The following is a 19,957-nucleotide window of genomic DNA, read 5'->3' on the forward strand; positions in this document are numbered from 1 at the left end:
CTAAACCTTCTCCACCTCAAAGTGTTTGGCTGCTGCACTTTTGCAGAAGAGTGCCATTTACAATGTTTTACCATATGTAAGATGTATATGTTCAAATTGATTTGCTAAAATGTTATGAGTTGGTATCACAAAAATTATGTTTGTCTTTCTAAACATTCTAATGAAAAGCACAGAAATTCACACATACATAGGCCTACTGTATGTTAATATTTTACAACAGCAATGGCAGTATAATTACTATATGCCAACGTAAAAAGACAATTAAAAATAATTTTGTAGATTTAAATGAAATGTATGACATTCATAGAATAAGAAATATGTAAAGTTTTGCCTACAAGTGTGTTGTATTTATTACCCTCTGTCACAAAACCGCATCAGCAGCGTTCTCGCTGAAACATAAACGTGTACCAACGGATTCACAAAGGCTGATACCATCTGTTAAAAATCTGATATCCATGTTAGGCCCATCACAGTCAGATTTCAAATGTCAAGTTAAAAACGACAGATATGACCTTGAAATTAATTCCTTGATAATGCACAATAATCCATTAATGATTAGGTCTAAATATTAAATCCTTCATCGGAGATTAGTAATATATCCGTTAGTTTACATTTAGAGACTGCTCTTTGAACTTTTTACATCCTTATGAATAAAATGATATCATGTTTTCCAGAGGCTGAAGACCAGACATTTCACATTTGTAGAGCTGACCTATTTAATAATAATTCTAGCAATGCTGGTAGACAAATGATGATGATAATGATACAAAGACGTCAACTTATCGACTTATCATCAGCTGTAAATGGTTACATGTAATTCCAATATATTACAAAATAAAATTTTGTTATGATTCAAATTATTTATTTCCATAACAGATATGATTCATTTTGCAGTATTTCACAAAGACCCTTTGCTGTTTTGTGGCTGGTTGAATTCAGAGGTGAAAACACTTTAACAGTACGCGGGGAATTATTAATGATTGGCATATATAGTTCAGCGCTTCCTCTCGCCTCACTCATCACACACCTCTGTGGAGACATTCGTTTTCGTGGCTGACTTGGGGAAGCACTGAAATCTGTTTCGAATTATGTATGTATCCCCCACAGATGCTGTCTTCTGAGCTGTTATCACATGTTTTGCTTTGTTTCCCTTCCCTGTGTGCAGTCAGAGCCGAGGAATCTCTTAGCAGTAGACACGAGGACATGGGGCGCGACTACTCTCACAAGTGCTATGGGGGTGACAAGCGTTAAGTTAGGTGACACAGAACACCACAGCGTGTTCCGCTTGATGTGCAGAGTTAGCGTGAGTGCGCAGTTTCGCTTGCTTATCCTCCTTTGCGTTAAGTAAGTATTGTATTAAAATTTATATTTGCATTAATCACAATATTGTACCGCGTTATGGTTTTCCCAACATGTTTCCATCCTAGTATAGAAAAAAGCCCAAAGACGTGCTGTAAGCTGAGCTGCCTGCTGTTCGTTTAGTTCAAGCCTCTCATGCAGACTGATATGATCAGACATGGCATAATTTTCAGAGAAGCTGAAGTCTTTATTTTCAGGGTGCTACACCCTCTCGCACCAGTGGCTTTGGTGGGAAATTTGGCACGTCCTGTTAACACACTGTTTCTGTTAACGTTCCATGTGTTAAAGTTAAGTTCATTTTAGTTTTTATGTGAAAACAAACTGAAGGATCATTGTCGTCACATTAGCACATCAGTTGATCAAGGCCTTGTTACTTCTCACTATTGACATTGTTTCTGAAAAGTAACTTTCTGATTATATTTTTCATGTCTAAATTTACTGTGGTATAATTCAGTTGTTTTTGCTTTTTCATTGCCTTTTTAAAATCCATTCTTTATTATAACATCATGTTATTGAAATATTTTGTCACTGTTAAAGAATCCAATTGTTGGACAAAAGTTTTTTTTTTTTTTTTTGAAATATTACTGCAAATGTTACTGCTTGGACAGAGAAATCCATCACCAATGTCTACACATCTTTGCACCTGGATGTTCAAGGGAAATTGAGTTTTTTTTTTTGTCAACCATAGAATAAAGAATTGATTCTTCTCTATCCAAGCTATCCATAGCAATGTGTAGCCTATTTAACTGTCAATTTATCTATGTAATGCCGTTGTGATTAACTGATGTGTCATCACAGCATTATAACAACTATTTAGAATGTAACATGACTGGGTCATACTTTAGAATTTTCTGCACCTGTGCAATTACAGTATACAAGCACATGTTCATGCACTTACTGTTTTGCCGAATCACACGAGGGGTGCTTGCTGTACATTGACACCTACACTCTTACATATGTGTGTTAGCTGACAGCTTCATTGTCACCTGGGTATTGTGTTTCTTTGTTGCTCCGGACTATTGCTTTTTAAAATTGTGTATTTTCATCTTAATCATCCCATTTGTAATTGCAGATTTGTGCGTTCAACTCATGTCACAGTGGAAAAAATCTTTACTCAAGTAGGAGCACTAGTACAGTGAATGTAATCCTTCAATACACTCACATGCCAACAGCACCTATGTTTTACACAAGTCCCACAGTGCACTGCAGTGAAGTAAGTAGTGATTGGAGGATAGGTGTGGCTCCATTTATTCATAGTTGCAGGGTGCCTGAGAGCAGAGAGACGAGGAAACCCTGCTGACAAACTCTCCCTTACCCATTGGAGCAAAGCCAGTTTGTTCCACCGCCTGGGCTTCCAGTCACTGTTGGCAAATGACATAACGGAGCTTGAAGCTGGGCTGTAGCACCTGGTTTGCATTCAAAGTGAATACCTTAGCCTCTGAGCCACTTGCAAATATGTCTAGCCGACTGAAAATTATTCTGAGCTACCAGTGTTTCATTTTTGGTAGCCTCATTACAATGCAGTTTTATGACAGGACCAAGTCCCCTTTGTTTGGATTTCCCAGTTTGTGGGGATCTCTAGAATGTTTCCCCAGTGAATGGTGAAGGTCTACTGTATTATGTAAGCAAATGTGTAACTGCAGTACATTTTTATGACTTCCCCTACCAGAAGTGATGTTTAACAAGGTTTACTTACTCAATACTGTATTAACTTAGCACTCACATGTGTAATTATATAGGTCACTGAGATGTGAAGTGTTGCCCAAGTCCGAAGTGTATATAGTTACTGTACACAGATTATTTTAATCATCCATGCATAAAATCCTTTAGGCATATAGACTCTGCACTGTAGACATGCAGTTTTATTCAGTATGTTTTCATGTATGGCCATGCTGTTTTGCTATTTCTAGAGTTTTTTATTTTTAATATTGTCTTGCTATTGGACAAGTAAATGAGTCAATATTTGCAATTTGGAATGAGTGGTGACTAACTGTGACATGTTATGGCTCATTTTTTTATTATGAGTTGATTACTGGAAAGTTTCAATTCATTTCTCAATCCAGGGTGTTTCAGATTAAATCCTTCACAAGCCCGTCCAGTCTTACTGTGTTACTGTCTGGCTGTGCAAAACCCAAAATATTTACATGTAGGCAATGTCTCCCGTCATTTCAACCTCAAACGAATACATGTGTTTGTACAGATGCAAATGCTTCACTGAGGTCAATACAACCATTGTTTATTTTCTATGGAAAGATTTATCACTGTACAGCACAATCCATCCCTAGGCAGTGAGCTGTTCATATGAAAACACCTCAGCTGAGTCATGGCAGTATTTTCTGTGTGGTAGTGGGTTGTGTCTACACCATACTGATAAGCATCATGGAATTCAGGGCGGAGAGTATTCTTGGAGCTTGGGGGGTGTGGGCATGGGGGCTGTAGTTGTGGGCAGATCTAGGACAGGACTGAAACATAGACAAAAATCATTTCTGTTTACCACCTCATTCAGTTTCATGCTAGGGTGTAATTTTTGTCTTTCATAAGGTGCATTCCAAAATCCCATCAAAATGTCTCAGTAAAAATAATACCTCCTGCTCAGGGCAATGTGTTCAAGGCATATTCATCACTATTAATTTGTTTTTGACACAGTATCTGTTTTTACAGATAGATATTTTAATGTAGCTCACTCAAGGGTACAAAAAACAGCAGTCACCCTGATATTGAAACCTGTGGCCTTCTGTTTATGAAGTCAGGCAGGCTGAATTCCCTATCCCACAATGCGCTGGACCTACTCATTTGAGGTACACCTTGTCTCCAGCCCCACCCATGGCAAAAAGGGGTCTGGCTGCATGACAAGACAGCGCTCTGTTCTTTCTGTCAGTTCGTTCAGGGGAGAGATGCAGGACTTCCAGGAACAGGCGCCCAGACGCAACTTTCCACATAGCTGACTGCGAGACGCGTCATGTGGCAGATAGCGGGGCGGCGGGATTGATGGGCCCTCCGGAAGGAGTGCCCGGCGAAGGCGGCGGCCGCTATAAATCACTGAATCATCGCCTGCTGTCTGCAGTTGCTGCTTACTCATCTGATTCCATCCAGCGCGCCCGGCTCTTGAATCCATCTCTCCCCAAGGTTATTTCCGTTCTGCACTTCTCCTTTGTTCCAGACTTCCAGCACTGCCTCTGAGAACTGGATACGATGCTCGGCAAAACTTCTGCAAGTGACGGCTTGCACCTCTTTTCAGGCACTCGCAGAATTGGAGCGGCTGTCATCCCTTTGATGGCGAGGCTGTAAATCAGAGCGCTGAATATGACGTATGCTGCAAGGGAACCCATCTCACATTCATTTTGTCGTATATCTCTGGCTGATTGTGCAGGTACTCTTTCTTTTATGCCAAGATTATAGTCCAGGTTCGTGCCGTCTTTCCTTTCACAGACAAAAGAGACAGGAAGAGTTCTGAACTGGAGTCAAAGCCACATGCCAAATTAGATTATTAAATCCATGAAAACACTGAAATGACACATTTTATCCTACCCAAATACACCAAAAACAAGTTGAATGAGTAAGACATTGTTTGTCTCAACTCCCTCTGAACCTCTTTGGCTTGCTGTACTTTCGGCTTTTCCAGGGAACTGCTAAATGTCAGAAGAAAACGCAGTCAACCACACCTATTCATAATAAACACATGGCCACAGGACAGACTTGTCTAGAACAATAAAAACACAATCCATCTGTGCCATGAATGTGGAAATAGGGCCAAACATCTGATGTGTTGCACCTTTAAGTTGTTATCATTGCAATCTTAATGTCCTGATTTTATATTTATAACTCTAAAGCTACAGACAAGTAAGTATAGCCAAGTGCTGGTGCTGCATGGTCATTTACATTGCAGTTTTGGCTTGAAGCCTCTCAATTTTCACAGTGGCAGCACAGTTCAATCCACCTCAATCTGCATCTTTGATCGCAGAGAGCTCTATATCACCCTCTGTTGGATACTTTGCAGTGGTCCTGTCCAAATAGCCTCTGATGAGTGTGTGTGGGAATCTGTACCTCGACATCCAATTTTTTAACATATTGGAAAACTAATAAAAATAAAGGAATCTCTGGAACTAATATGTATCTACCATACTAACTATTCTTAAGTTGTTGATGAATTCTGAAAACCTCAGTTATTTCTTTGTTAAGTGGTCCATCCTCATCAAACATTTGCACAGGGCCTAATTTTTCCATAGAGCTGTACAATCTAGGTCTTACACTTACTAAATAAACAGTGATGCAATATTACTTCCATGCTGGTAAAAAGGAAGGAATACTTGCTGTAGATTCTGCCCCCCTCACATATGACTCATGTTATACCCCGGGTGTGAATATTACAGGTTACACTGGTTTATTTACAGAACTAGATGAAATATGTCCCATATCTTAAGTTGTTTACATATGATATTTTGGCTTTTACTTGAATTTATCAGTGAAACTTTTTTTTATCAATTTCTGTCAGTATGTTTAAACAGGAGACTGTTCTAAAAAATACAAATACAATAACAAATATGTGAAAGAATGCATAACAGATGAAAAGGTAGGTGATGTCTCCTATGTTGTATTACATCCATACCTGGCAGAAGAATCCCTGGTGGTAATGGTTTGGATTACTGTACCTCAGCCCTGATTGATCTGAAAAATGGAAAATAATTTATATTTTTAATATTACAGGGTTTCTACCACACTCTGACCTATGCGTACCAGCCTGTATCCCTCTTGCCCCTCACATATTCAGCCACTGCCATGTGACAGGAAGTAGTATATTATCTGTGCTCCCAGTGATCAAGATTGGGTCCAACCTTTGCAGATTCACTGATCTTTATAGAAACCAAATGGCTCCTCATCTCATCCTGCACTCATGGTTAGCCACTCCAGATGCAATATGGATCTCTGAACCTGTGCAGACCCAACTGTTTCTCACGGAGACAAGCCAAACCTTCATTAAAATGCAATCACATGCTGACTGCGCAGCACCTCACTCGTCCTCTTGTTGCATTCTTGGAATGATGGAAAGGAGGTGTGTTTTTCAGAAGAGCACAACTGGCAAAAGTGTCTGTCTGGCAGATGCAATCAGGGCCCTGAGTCTGGGCAGGCCTGTTCACTATCTGATCCCAAGGACCCCCCCCCCCCCCCCAAAAAAAAACATATTTAATGGTCTCTACCAGCTAGCTTGTACCTTGTCTGGCCAGGTATTGAAACTTGGTCATGCAGAGCTTCTAATACTGTGACTCCTTGTATGGCTTTTGCTTGTGTTGTACTCTGCCTCACTTGTAAGTCACTGTGACGGAGTGCCATCACTACGGTTGAGTATGTGCTCTGACTGCCGAAGGGCGAGAGCAGTTGCCCTGCCCGGCCTTGAACCCAGGTCTACGGGGTACCAACCATGCGACTTTGACTGCAACGCCAGGCTCTTTGGTGTCGCAGTCAAAGTTGCATGGTTGGTACCCCGTAGACCCGGGTTCAAGGCCGGGTGGGGTGACTGCTCTTGCCCTTCGCTACAGTCACTTTGGATAAAAGTATCTGCCAAATGACTAAATGTAAATGCAAATATGACCCTCTATCAGCCAATCAGAATTGCAGGTCAGGGAACTAGCTTCTGCTGAGGAAAGGCACACAACTCTGAAAGCCAAACAATTACTCTCTTTTGATCATTTACAGGCCCAGGCCTGTGACTGACTTGTAAAATCACAACTTCCTTCTCTGTAAGTAATTGTAAATGGACTCCCTTTGAGGGTCACCATCAGCTATTGTATATTTTCTGGTGACCCTCCTGTCTCAGCATTTTACAACATGGCTAAAAAATCTCAATTTTTTAATACTTCCATGGCTAGGTTCTCTGCTGGACTGGTCAAAAATGTGCAATGTTCTTTCACACAATCCCATTCTGAAAGAAATACAGATAACATGTTTAAAAATGTTTATCTCCCACAGAATGGTCTTAGATGCCCTTTAAGTTAATGTCTTTTCAAGGGTTGAGTATGTGTGTTCATGTACTGCCCCCTGCTGGAAAACTGGAGGAGTGAGATTGACATCATGTCTAAGACTGGGGATTTTTCACCACATAAGAAAAATATACAATTACCTAACTCCAGTAAACCTCTTCAATTAACAGGCTTCAGTCAAAATAAAACCAGCTCAGAGGATGCAAACCAAAGTGTTACTATTGAATCATGCAATCAGTATATATATATGAAGGTGACAGCAGTTGTGTAAAATACACATTCAGAGGAATTAGGACTGAATAATGAATGTTAAATTGGCTGGTTAACTGACATGTCCTGTGGAAAGCCCAACATATTCTATAAGATTGTAAGAGTTGCTGAGTTTGTGTCTGTAATAAAGTATTAAAAGACTGTTGGCTGTTGGAAGGACAGTGTATACCAAGTTGCAAGCTTTACTGTCCAGGTCCCTGTAATGAACCAGCTCTATCATACTGAATCTACTTGGCAGAAACTGACTATATGCCAGGGGGGGCGTCTAGAGTCCAGGTCCTTCTGAGCTATAACCAATGTGGCCTTGTCTCCTGACCTTTCACCACTGTCACCACTGACCTTTAAAATGAGATTTTAAAGTATCACAAAGGCTTCCTTGAGACCCACCTCACTGCCCAACCAATGTGGACCAAGTGACACAGTAAACCCAATCTAGAATGTATTAACATCATGAGTGAACTGTAACAAAAATGATCCCCAATCAAGGTAGATCCAGAGGTGCCGTATTATTGAATGACAGACTGAATACCAGTCACCAGAAATACTCCTGAGCGCTTTTTCTTCACATCAAAATAACGACACCATCAGTCAGAGCCAGTTAAATACAAGAGGTAAATGAAGTACTGCAGGTTTTTAAATAATAATTATAATTATTATAATTCCAATTGGTGTGAAAAATAACTATGTTTTGTGAAGTCAGACTTTTTTCCCCAAAATCTGGTTTCATTTCTGTGTATGACAAATGAATGTGTTCATGCATTTAACCAACCTGGAGCCTATTTATATTTTCATTTGAACAATTTCTGTCAATCACTTATATAAAGTCTCACAAAAATCATTGTCAAGGTTTTGAAAATGTATTTCAACATCTGTAACGGAACTTGTCAGTGAGGTTATTTTTCCAGGATAATGCAATTTCAATATCCATGTCTCAAGTCATTTTTTGTGCAAAAAAGAGATATGCTCTGTCTACACAGCCTATAGTTTCCAATTGTAAATAAATACATAAACTTAACAGTGTCATTTTAAAAAAAGTCATTTCATTTAATCAAATACACAAGTACAAATATCTAGTGAGTTTCCAGCGGAGCACAGCTCTGCTTATTAGTGATATTATGGCAGTCAGTGTAGCTGCCGGCAATTTTCGTCGACTCCTTTATTGCTTCTGAAGGCGGGGCCTCAAGTCATGGCACCAATCAGCTTTTGCCCCTCCTTCAAGCTGTCACAGGGGACCCCTCCCACCCGTGATGCAGAACACCTTCCCGTTGCCAGATACAGTTAATAGCGGTAACCAAGTCCTGTCACGAGCCATTGTGATTCAGCACTAGGAAAACAAAGAGTGCACAAAGACACCTCTCACATCAAGGTAGAGTGGACACACCCAAGACATGCCCAACAGAACAGCATGACACAGGAAGGAGGAAACAGGGGGAGCTCAGACGTTTTCAGTAGCTTTTCATGAGGTCAGTCGTCTCTTTAGGTAAACTTCTGCCTTTGCAGAGGGTGCCGCTTGGGCTCCACAAACCCAGGTTGGCTGATGCTGGCCCGCCCCCTGCGTTGCATGGCCTCAGGGGGGCTGGGAAGGTGCTCTGGGGAGCAGCGGCCCCTCCATGGGCCGTTAGATAGCCATCATATCTTTTTTGTGCGGATAGAAGTCCCAGGTTAACCCATCCCCGTAGGGGGCGTGGCCAGAAGGCAGGAGAACTCGAGTCAGCCAGTGACTGCGGGAGAGAGGAACAGACCAGTCAGAATATGTCTAAGCACCTCTAAACAAGAAATTGCTGAGACTCAGGTGCTAGCATTAGCATTAGCAGCGTGTGGTAGACATTCATTAGGCAAAGTGTTAGGCTTCCGTACACTATCCCCTCTCTACTTCTTGCCTACGTCTCTGATTACCTTTCCCTGCCCTGACTGTCACCGAATGGGGCTCACCTCCTTTTTTCGACACCAAAGAACACCTTCCAGTTGTTCAGTCGCCCATAATTAAACGGATTTCGGAAAACCTGGAAAGAAGAAAGACGCGGGTTTAACTCCCCTGAGCAGCTGCTGCTGTTGCAGCTTCACACATTTCAAAGGAACAGCAGGCATTTGTGCTGCAGACGGGAGTCACTGCGATGGTGAATTGTGCTTTGTGCAGCTTGCACAAGAGATTGTGCTCTTTTCATGTACCTTGCACACTGTGAAACAGCCCTATTCCGACCAGACAGATTGACAGCTTACATGCATATGTTAGCATGCTCTACTTTTACACAGATACAACAGTCACTATCCCAGCACCCTGCTTTAAGGTTAAGCTGCATTGTTCCAGCTGATATTTACATCCAGAGCTTTCCTGTGAGGGACCCTCACAAAACACCATGACTGTTTAGCTGGACTTATCATGAGTACCCCCAGGCACTTACATATGCTTAAACATAACTAACTTTTTCCTCGCATTTTATTTTATCTAATATGATAGGCCCTTTATCCTCCATTGCACTGGAAAGTCCATATGTATAATAAAAATGGCACTGTAATATTGGAACACAATGACAGAATTGCATTTGGTTATTGTTAATGGCAGAGCGGTAGAGCAAAATGTGTATTCTGTGTAGTTTGTCCTACATTTGTGCTATGCCAAGGCCTCACCTTGCCCTTTTTCTGCATGCGCCGAGTCTCTTTGCCATTGATATGTCTCTCAATGCTGGTCTCACCCCGGGATATGAGCACCGCGTGCCACAAGGTTAGGCCACCCAATGCTAGCGCCACCGTGCTGTGGGGAGGCAAGAGAGTGAAAAACCAACAATACCCACAAGGCATTTCAGTGATCTACCAAGTCATCAGTCCTTGTGGCTGAGGTGTGATGCCAGGTTTCAACTTCTCAAAAGCCCCTGTATGTATTTCCAAGTAAATACAACGCTAAAAATTAATAACTCAACCATCACTGTTCATTACATAGATTCTGAACAGGTACATCTTTTCTAAAAACATGGCCAGTGGTACCTAGATTTTAACAGTTGAACTGATTTATCAGAAGCGGTAATGGTTTTTGTTTATCTTAAGAGAATGCTGATACTGGATACTGAATATCAGAAGCTGATAGACAGATGTCTTACCTTGTAAGCACCCACATGTAAATAATACTCTTATGGAACATTTTGTCCCTGAAGGTGAAGGGAGGCGGTGATGTCTGATAGTAACTCTAGGGAGAAAAAAAATTTTAAAAAAGATGACAGTTGAGAAATGCTTCTGTTCAGTGTCCCATTCCTGGCTTAGCCTTACTGTTCCAGTCTGGGTGTCTACTGTTTTTGAAGTGAGTTGGAAATGCGGAAGCATGATTAATGTTAGCCTAAAAAAAGCTAAACTTGTTCTTTTCCAACGATACTATCGCTTTCAACATTATCAATCCTTAAGAACTGTCCTTGTTGACTGTTCCTTTTTAATGCTGTCTACAGTAATGCATTCTCATTCATATTGCCAATTTGATCCCAAAAAGGTTCACAGCAAAAAGGTTAGCAAGGAGCTTAAATGTCCACCAACAAACCAGCACAGCCAAAACAGCACTGTCAAACAGCGGTACTCTGTGTCAGTTTTAGCACAAACCCAGTGACCGCACGTTCTTACGCACATTTAAACTTGTAGATAATGCTGAGCTCTAAGTCACCCTAATGAAGGCAAGGGGTTAATACAAAACAAAGACACTAGGGGCAGAAAGTCACATTTCTAGTTAAACACATCTAGGTCAGCTAATAGAGCAGGCCACTGCAATCCCACTGAACAGCACGTTTCTCGTAACCGAAACACAGAACACAAGGCCAGGGCTATAAGGGCAGCAGTGTGTTGTACAGTTGGTAGTAGTGTCAAGCAGGGGTAAGGAGCAGGACAACTGACACAAGGTTGCTGATTTGCTGGTTTGTACTTGGGCAAGCACTCAACCCAAATTGCCTCAGCAAATATCCAGCTGTGTCAATATATTAAACATATTGGCAAAATGTGAAAATTATAACCTATGTGTGCTAGCTCTTGATAAGATTGTCTGCTAAGCAAATGCAATGTAATGTAATACCAGGGAGGAAAAGGAAATGCTGAAATACTCAATACAAAAATACAGCAAATGCAAAACGCTTCTCACGGTTAACATGGTTCATTTAGCCTGACTGAGAAGTGCACAACTGCTGTTTTCAATGGCTATAATTTAACCAGTTAACTACTCTTAAAATTGAGGAGACCTCTCAAATAAAACAAACAACCATACTATGTATGTATTGAACATTATATAATTTTCTGTGGCTCTGGTCACAAAATATTTTATTACGCTCACAAAGTGAGAGACAAAAACAAGACAAAATGGCTTCAATGCTTAAAAAGCCAACATGGCGGAAATGCAATATTAATTAAACCAGAACTGCTCCCACATGTTGAACTCTGCACCACAAAGATGCTATAACTTTTTTCTTCACTGCAATCCGAGATGGCACCTCTGTACTTTTCAGCAGCATATTCTTTATGCCGAAGCAAAGTACAAAGGCACAGTGCTCTGTCAAACTGTGTTAGACATACTATTTCCTTCAATTTGAACACATGCAATTAAAAAAGGCAGTTAGAATTCTCCCTCTAATTAAAAGGTTTGCTTAAGAGAGTGGGGTGGGGAAGGGGTTTGTGACTTGGTGAGGTTTATGTCAGGGGTGTCCAAACCTCTCCTGGAGGGCCACTTGTCGTGCATGTTTTAGATCTCTCCCTGCACAGCTGATTCAAATGATCAATTCATAAAGAACTCCTGAAGCTACTGAATAACAAACTGATCATTTGAATCAGCTGTGTTGGAGCAGGGAGAGATCTAAAACATGCAGGACAAGTGGCCCTCCAGGAGAGGTTTGGACACCCCTGGTTTATGTTCATGCACAAATGATGTTTGAGCATGAGTTCCAAGGTCCATCGGTTCCAAGGGGGGGCACTGTTCAGTGAACTGCAGGGTCCCTGTACTACCTGCCCAGTCATGGATCCCGGGGGCAGGATGCCTATGAGCAAACCCACCCCCGTCACAGGCACCCCCTGCTTCTCCACGTCCAAGCTCTTGAAGTGCTATTGGAGCAATGCAAAGATAGAGGGACGGGTCAATGGTGCCAGTCCCGCCCACCCACCCACTCATTCGTGGAGGAGAGAGGAAGGCGTGGGCAAAAGGGGCAGAAACTGTCAGGGTAGGGAAGAGTGGGGATGGATGGGGTCTGCACTCTGTCCAGTATCATTACTTAAAATTCATTCCATTATAAAATGACTTGCGTCCTAAATAGGCACCTGTTCACAGACACGGCATCAGTGCTTTAACATACAATTAGCACTTCACATCTTCTGGAAAAGGTCATTCATCATTGGAAAATGAACCCCAGAATTTGAAAGCACCACAAGTTGGAAACACCACATTAATGTTCCACCAGGCTATTCTGCTACAGTACTGTTCAAGAACTGAACTTAAGACAAGGTGTGAAATCCCAATGGTGTTTTTGAAATTTAAGTAAACACCACAAGCATGGTGTACCTTCTGAACCCTCATATTCTACATAACCCACAGATTCTGCAGCATTTTGCCTGCTCTATGAAAGACCCAAGCGTCTAGTGGTAGGACTGTCATCAAAGAAAGTGGAGGGAGCTGGTGCTGCTTCCTCTATTGGCGAGGGAAGGGACGTGGGCCTCACCTCTATGGCGTTGTATGCGTCGATGAACATGTTGCGGCCGCTGATGCTGCAGTACACGCAGCCCAGGGTCATGTAGAGGCAAAAGGAGAAGAAGTAGCGGTGGTTAAAGTGGCCTACACAGTTGTTCAGCCAGGCTGGGGAGGAGGCAGTTAAGGACAAAGCAGCTGCTATCTGTATGCAAAAGTCTAACTATAAAAACAATAATACAACAATTCACTGGAACTGCTTTGAAAGACTCCTTTCAAAATCATGTGATGCTTTCCAACCCAGAATAACTGTTATCCCAAAATTCAGAACAGTACTTCAAATATTTCCTGGTGGTTGGTGGCAGCAGCAAGGTAAAACAAAACAGGTAACTGAATTCTGGTGAAGAATACTTTTAAAGAAAATGTTCGAGAAATCTGGCAAATGTGAACTCAGTGTGTGAATACTAATAAAAGTAGCACAGTATAATTTATAGCAAGAATACACCAAATATATAACTTCAGACCAATAAATGAATGTAGCTGAAAGTTGCTGACATGCATGGAAAACATGTTTGGCCGTTATAATAGGTGTGATGACCTAAAGCACAAAGCATTTCATGCAACATATAAAAACAGAAAGAACCTGGACAAAAACAAGAGACTTCCAGACACCCTGGTTCAAAAACCTGACAAAAAACCCTTTGTTGAATTAATTTACCTTGTTTGTCTCACAGCTAAACCCAGTCAAGAGTGACATGGAATTTCCACTCCTCAGACCATCTCACAAAAGGAGATGCGATACATTATTGATTTACTTAGCAGATAAATAATGTAGCGCAGCTCCTTTTGTGAGATGATCTACGGTAAGCACTGGAAACTCCCTCTCATTCTTGATCCGCTCTTTGATTTATGCAAGGAGTGAAAGTGAGCTAATAAAAACTTAAGACAGCATTTTCGTCATCTTTGCTTTGGTCTCCATGAAAAGGATACGGCAGTGGTGGTCCATTTTCAGTATGCAACTGTAAATGGAAAGAAGGAGTTATGCAGAGATGCAGCAAAATTGTTTAACAGCACTAAACATATCCCCAGTGTGTTAATGTAAACCAAGAACCTTTAAACATCGATCTCCATTGATGTTCCTTTGGCTTTTCCTCCCTGTTTGAATACTGAAAGGTGCTTACGTGTTGCAGATACCACAGTGGTGGGTTCTGGCTGGTTTGGGAATGATACATTTCTTGCAGATGGACACTGCTGGCACATCAGTTTTCATCTAGAAAAAAAAAACAGCAGCTAATGTGAAACCTTCTCACAAATCCATACTTTCCCCAGCATTCCTTATTCGCTCTTATTTGACCACTCTGGCTTAAGGATCGCTTCACGCTTTCCAGAAGTCGTGGCGTTTGGTGTTCTCCTTGCCTGTGGAGGATGACCAGGAGAGGTTTTGGTGGCTTTGTAATAGTGGAAGACGATCATCACCAGGTTCCAGTGGCCATAGCAGACATGCCACACAATCCATGCCGTGGAGTAGGTGTGGAGGACCATGGGAAGGAGGCAGAAGTAGGCGATGAACAGGATGGAGCTGGTGAGCACCACCACCAGGCAGACAAACACCTAGGGGAGGCAGGATGAAGGGCACAGTCATGAACACTGACTTGGAAGTCCACTTATTTGGCTTGGATCAACCTACCTATGGTCTACCAGGGCAGCAGCATGCATGTACTGGTAAGGAGCAGGGCCTGTAACCCAAAGGCTGCTTGTTGGATAACCTATAGAATTACGAGCTATGTACGTTCCTCTGGGTGTCTCTAAATGCAATGCAATGTTATCCAGTGATGCTACAGCAACCTAGACTGGCAAGTCTGTTTTCTTCTCGGACTGATTTGTCTCAACAAAGACAAGGTAATAAGCTATCATTAAAGCATAGTCATTTATTTTACAGAGACAAACTGGTTTGCTAACTACCCAGGGAAGTGGTCTGGCACTAGTCCAGGTCCGAATCTCGTAACTCCTGTCATTTGAACACCACATCTCAGTGGATCAGCTTTGAATTTTTGGCCAGTATGAGGGGCCTGCTTCACCTATGACCTGCTATAATGAATACATCATTAAACATCCAGGGATGAAAGGTGCAATTTTTACCTCCCAAAATGTACCCAGAAGAAAAGAAACCTCGCTTATTCGGGGCAGTGAATTTTCTATAGCCGCAACACTGACTTACCACTCCAAACCAGCGCGTGAGATGGTCGACCATCCAGAAGACAGGCTCGAAGAGGCAGTCCATGACCACATCGGAGTTGGTGAGGGTGTTGAAGTAGAGGGATTTGAGCAGCAGCCTGCTGTAGCCCCACAGCTCCCGCAGCCTCCTGGGCAGCCGGACGCGGCCCCGCCTCGGGCACAGCCGGAACCACCGCAGGAACAAACGCATGACGCTGGAGAAGACCTGTCTCCGACTGTGCATTTGCCCCCCTGGAAGAGAGACATCCAGAGACTGCATCAGACCTGACGTCCCCTCTGACACAGACATATCCAGAGACTGCATCAGACCTGACGTCCCCTCTGACACAGACATATCCAGAGACTGCATCAGACCTGACGTCCCCTCTAATACAGACACATCCAGAGACTGCATCAGACCTGACGTCCCCTCTGATACAGACACATCCAGAGACTGCATCAGACCTGACATCCCCATGAAAGCCACAGCCAAACACTGCATCAGACCTGACACATCCAAAGACGGTATCAGTCCTTACACCCCCCTGAAACAGACACATTCAGAAACTGTGTCAGACCTTACATCCTCCCCATACAGACACATTCAGAGAAAGTATTAGACCATACACTCCCCATACAGACATATCCAGAGACTCTATCAGACCTTACATCCCCCTAGAACACACATCCAAACACTACATCAAACCTTACATCCCCCCTGAAACAGATGCACCCAAACACTGTGTCAGACCTTTATTCCTGTCTCCAACAGATGCATCCAAAGACTATCGGTCCTTACTTCTCCAATAAACTATCAACCAAAACGAACCAGCACTGCAGCCGGACAATTCAGACATGAGTACTCTTTTATCCCAACAGAGCAGCACACATGCAGATGAAAACAAACCTACCTGTTTTATCGAGAACAAAAGGGTGCTTTATAACCGAAGGGAAGAAGGTATGCCCTTACACACTTTCAGGTAATGAGAGCACATACAATCCAATCTCCGTGTTCTCAAGACCCCTTCTTAATTTCATGGACCATACACCTGTCGGATACCGCCCTCCTTGAAATTACTTTAAGATGCACCGCCAAAGTCGTTCATCAAAGACAAAAATAGGTGGACATCCGAGCACCGGGATTACTTACTGAAAGTGAGTATTAGTTACACGGCTACTTCGAAACCTTGGATGGATTCTCCGAGAGTGTTGCCAATGAATGATTCATGTGGCACCCAAACATGGGGCTGGCTGGGTGCCACCCCGCCCGCCGTTTCTCCTGTAAGCTAATTACGCTGGGGGAGAATGCGATCGCTCCAAGCTGCCTGGATAGAGTGATGGAAAGGCAATAATGCCAACAGGAAGGAAAGCCGCGACTGAACCGTTTTGGTTTTGCATAGCTGTGCAAACGCTTTGAAGAAATACAGTGGCAGGTTTCATTTCCCATCATACACTACAAGCGTTATTTACCAGCTGGAGTAAAGCTGAGACACAACATGCAGACAACGTTAGCTCTGGGAGGTTAACATGGGGATTAGTGTGCAAGTGCTACAGCACAGGACACCCACAGACACAATTTTAAGACAAAGCCAGTCCATTTTCCAGCATCCTTGGACCTCACTGTGAGTGTCACGCAGGGCATCCACAGAGCTTTCCGTCGCAATACACTCAGTCCAAACAAGAACAACCCAGACCCAACTGGTTCAATGTATGTTCAATGGATGGACAGTCTCCGTGACAACCTCAGTGGAGGCTGCTCTCCGGTGTGCTGTATGCATTAGCCCGGAGCTGGGAACGGTGTTGCTTCCTGACCTTTCTGCTCCTACACCTGGCGGCTGCTGTGACAAGCACCCCCGATGGCCCCGATAAGGCCGCAGGTCGCTGCTCTCGTCCTCTTGTTGCCAGGACACACGTCTCATCCAGGTGATACCTGTGGCATTAAAACCTAAGCAGCCTTTCAGGATCAAGGTGTGGAATGGGGGACATCACATCCACTGCATTCTAGGAAGTCTACTTTACAAGTGTCTTCCTCCATCAATGCTGATGACAGTGGAACTAACAGTGAATTGGTGGTGTCACGTACCTGCGGTGCTACTGATAGGCATGCACTTGCCCATGTACTGCCCCAGAACCCAGGATCAACTCAGCTCAAAGTCTACTTAAAATCTACTTACAGTCTACTACAGACAGCAATCCGGAGTAGATTTACTCTTTGGGCATATATACACTTACAAACTTTAGGCTGAAGACCTTATCAAGTGACAATCCTCATAGCAACATTGCCAGTAGCTGGTAGTACTGAATTTGCTACATGCTTAATGATACCATATTCACCGATAGAAAATACTGATCACAAGATCAAGACACTTTCTCTGCAGACTAAATATGTCAATCTAAAACATCAATGTTACTTTGCGCACACACACACACACACACATACACATACATACATACACATACATACATACACACACACACAGTTGCAATTTCAATTTTAAGAACAAATATGCATCAGCCTCATACTGTTTTCTAGGAATAACCACTTCAGTGGTCACTGAAACCATACTTAATCTATGGTGTTGTGATATTTTGCCATTGTTGGATACCTGTATATCTGCACACAGTGACAACTAATCTAATAGGGTTTAAAAAAAAGATCCATTAGTAGTGTGCTTGACACTTCTGCTCTGACCAACAGTAACTTAAGTCATGTTAAAGAGCAAAAGTCAGAGTGTGTATGTTTTAGAATAGTCTTTCTGTACTGTCTTCACCTTGCCAAAGCACATCTGAGCCTGTAACTGTGTTGATCGGAAATTTTCCATTTCAAAATCTTTGTTGAACTTGCGTAGCAGTGGTTGCACACTACTAATGACAAACCGAGAGGACTGTGGGGTAAAGGTGAGCTGCACAGTGGAAGATGCTATTGAACCAAAATGAATGCAAATGCAAAGGTAAGCAAATGTATGTGTGGTTCAGCATCACCATTTATCATGCAGTCTAAAGGAAGGACCCTCTAGTTTATACTACTACTATATAATACTGTCACCATAACCATGTAAAAACGACCAACTTCCATTTGTTTTCTGGGATCACCCTGATCTTCAGTCTGAGTCAGAGAGCTTCAATAGAGCTCACAAAGGCTCACGCTGGCCAGCCACTCCTCTGCCAATTCTCTCTGACTCAGGATTAGTCCTTCCCCAGATTGTGACCCAATCCCTCCATTTGAAAGAATGAAGGCACAATTTTTAATCCCCATATTCTACAAACAACTAAATTCTGCCAAATCAGCATTTATCAATGGAACCTGTCTGAAAATTTCATTAAACGATTATTCATATGTAGTTATACTCGTGTTTTTGTCATTTACTATACAGTCTACATGGGGATTTTGTTTTAAAGCATTCAACGCGAAATCATTATGACCAAATGAATGAATTGTGCCATCTTAAGTCCGCAGGGCACGAACGGTAAATCCATGACATTACCGCAGGCTATCTGAGATATTTTGTTTATATAAATTATAACTAGCTACATTTTCTTGCTGTCTTAATATACACTTTTAAACAAGCATGTAAAACATCCTCTCCCAATTCAAATATTTCTGAGTAAGGTCTGAGTAACCACCCCGCTCAATTTGGCAGCCGTACTGGATTGTCAACATTCCTATAAAACCAACGCCATGAGGGTGTAACATCAAATAGTAAAGATCAACGTCCTCTCCCTAGGAAATAAATATTCGGTTACTATTACAGTACGATGCATCGTTCCAGTTTTTTGAAGCAATTTGAAGCAAAATGGATATTCTTTACTCGTGCAATCGCGTTCAGACTTTCACTGATTTGTTGCCATCCCATCCCCCCATTCACTGCCATAACAAAACGTTTTAATCGCCAGGGAGCAGCAAAAAGATTATGGCTTTAAAGCGAGTGACTTATTTTCCTCGGCTCATGGTGGAGAGAATAAGTCAAAGCAGCAAGTTATCCCATTTTAATCATATTATGATTTAAAATGAATATAGTTTTGTTATTTTATATTATCTGATACTTTGTGTAAATTTCAGTTGTCCCAAAATCTTTGTTTTTCGCCTCAATTCTATTAACCATGAAAACGACAGAAAATCCAACCCATCACTGCGGTATCATGAATTCACACATACACACAGTCAAATATATACTCACTTAGCTCTAATGGACCACCGGCAGTTCTAGGCAGCAGCTCAAGCCATGATATCCTTCGGAAGTGTTTAATCTCTTGAGATTGCGGTGACAATACAGTGGTGCTGCCCTTTAGCTCTTCTACTGTCCCTCATACTGCGCAGGGCCACTACAAAGCGAGAATATGGGAATTGAAGTTTTTTTCAGAGAGCGGAGGGTCTCGCGCAAATTATTTACTTCCGGAAGAGACAGCTCAGTTCCCCTTGCCTCCCTGTAGTATCTGTGCTCTAACTACACTATCCAGCATCTATATAATTTTAATGAAAAATATTAATCATAATTATCTT

General features: G+C 42.2%; 1 protein-coding gene across 1 annotated transcript; it reads right to left on the reverse strand.

Annotated features, from left to right (window-relative positions):
- Positions 1 to 8,730: 8,730 nt before the first annotated feature.
- zdhhc16a (zinc finger DHHC-type palmitoyltransferase 16a) lies at positions 8,731 to 19,747 on the reverse strand. Its single transcript, XM_036547078.1, has 11 exons — positions 19,635 to 19,747; positions 15,461 to 15,708; positions 14,659 to 14,853; positions 14,424 to 14,512; positions 14,233 to 14,261; positions 13,277 to 13,410; positions 12,570 to 12,665; positions 10,700 to 10,785; positions 10,233 to 10,356; positions 9,537 to 9,607; positions 8,731 to 9,325 (listed from the first exon to the last, which is right to left on the reverse strand). Exons 2-11 carry the CDS (start codon positions 15,698 to 15,700, stop codon positions 9,223 to 9,225), a joined length of 1,167 nt encoding a protein of 388 aa, XP_036402971.1. The 5' UTR covers positions 15,701 to 15,708; positions 19,635 to 19,747; the 3' UTR covers positions 8,731 to 9,222.
- Between the last annotated feature and the right edge of the window lie 210 nt (positions 19,748 to 19,957).

Source organism: Megalops cyprinoides, chromosome 15, assembly GCF_013368585.1.
Source record: "Megalops cyprinoides isolate fMegCyp1 chromosome 15, fMegCyp1.pri, whole genome shotgun sequence".
Classification (NCBI taxonomy): domain Eukaryota; kingdom Metazoa; phylum Chordata; class Actinopteri; order Elopiformes; family Megalopidae; genus Megalops; species Megalops cyprinoides.

Excerpts from the sequence above, each read along its gene's own strand:
- zdhhc16a (XM_036547078.1), bottom strand. The coding sequence starts at position 15,700 with ATGCACAGTCGGAGACAGGTCTTCTCCAGCGTCATGCGTTTGTTCCTG. Across the intron at positions 14,854-15,460 it reads TCACGCGCTGGTTTGGAGTG|GTGTTTGTCTGCCTGGTGGT; the intron begins GTAAGTCAGTGT and ends TGCCTCCCCTAG. Across the intron at positions 14,513-14,658 it reads CTCCTGGTCATCCTCCACAG|ATGAAAACTGATGTGCCAGC; the intron begins GCAAGGAGAACA and ends TTTTTTTTCTAG.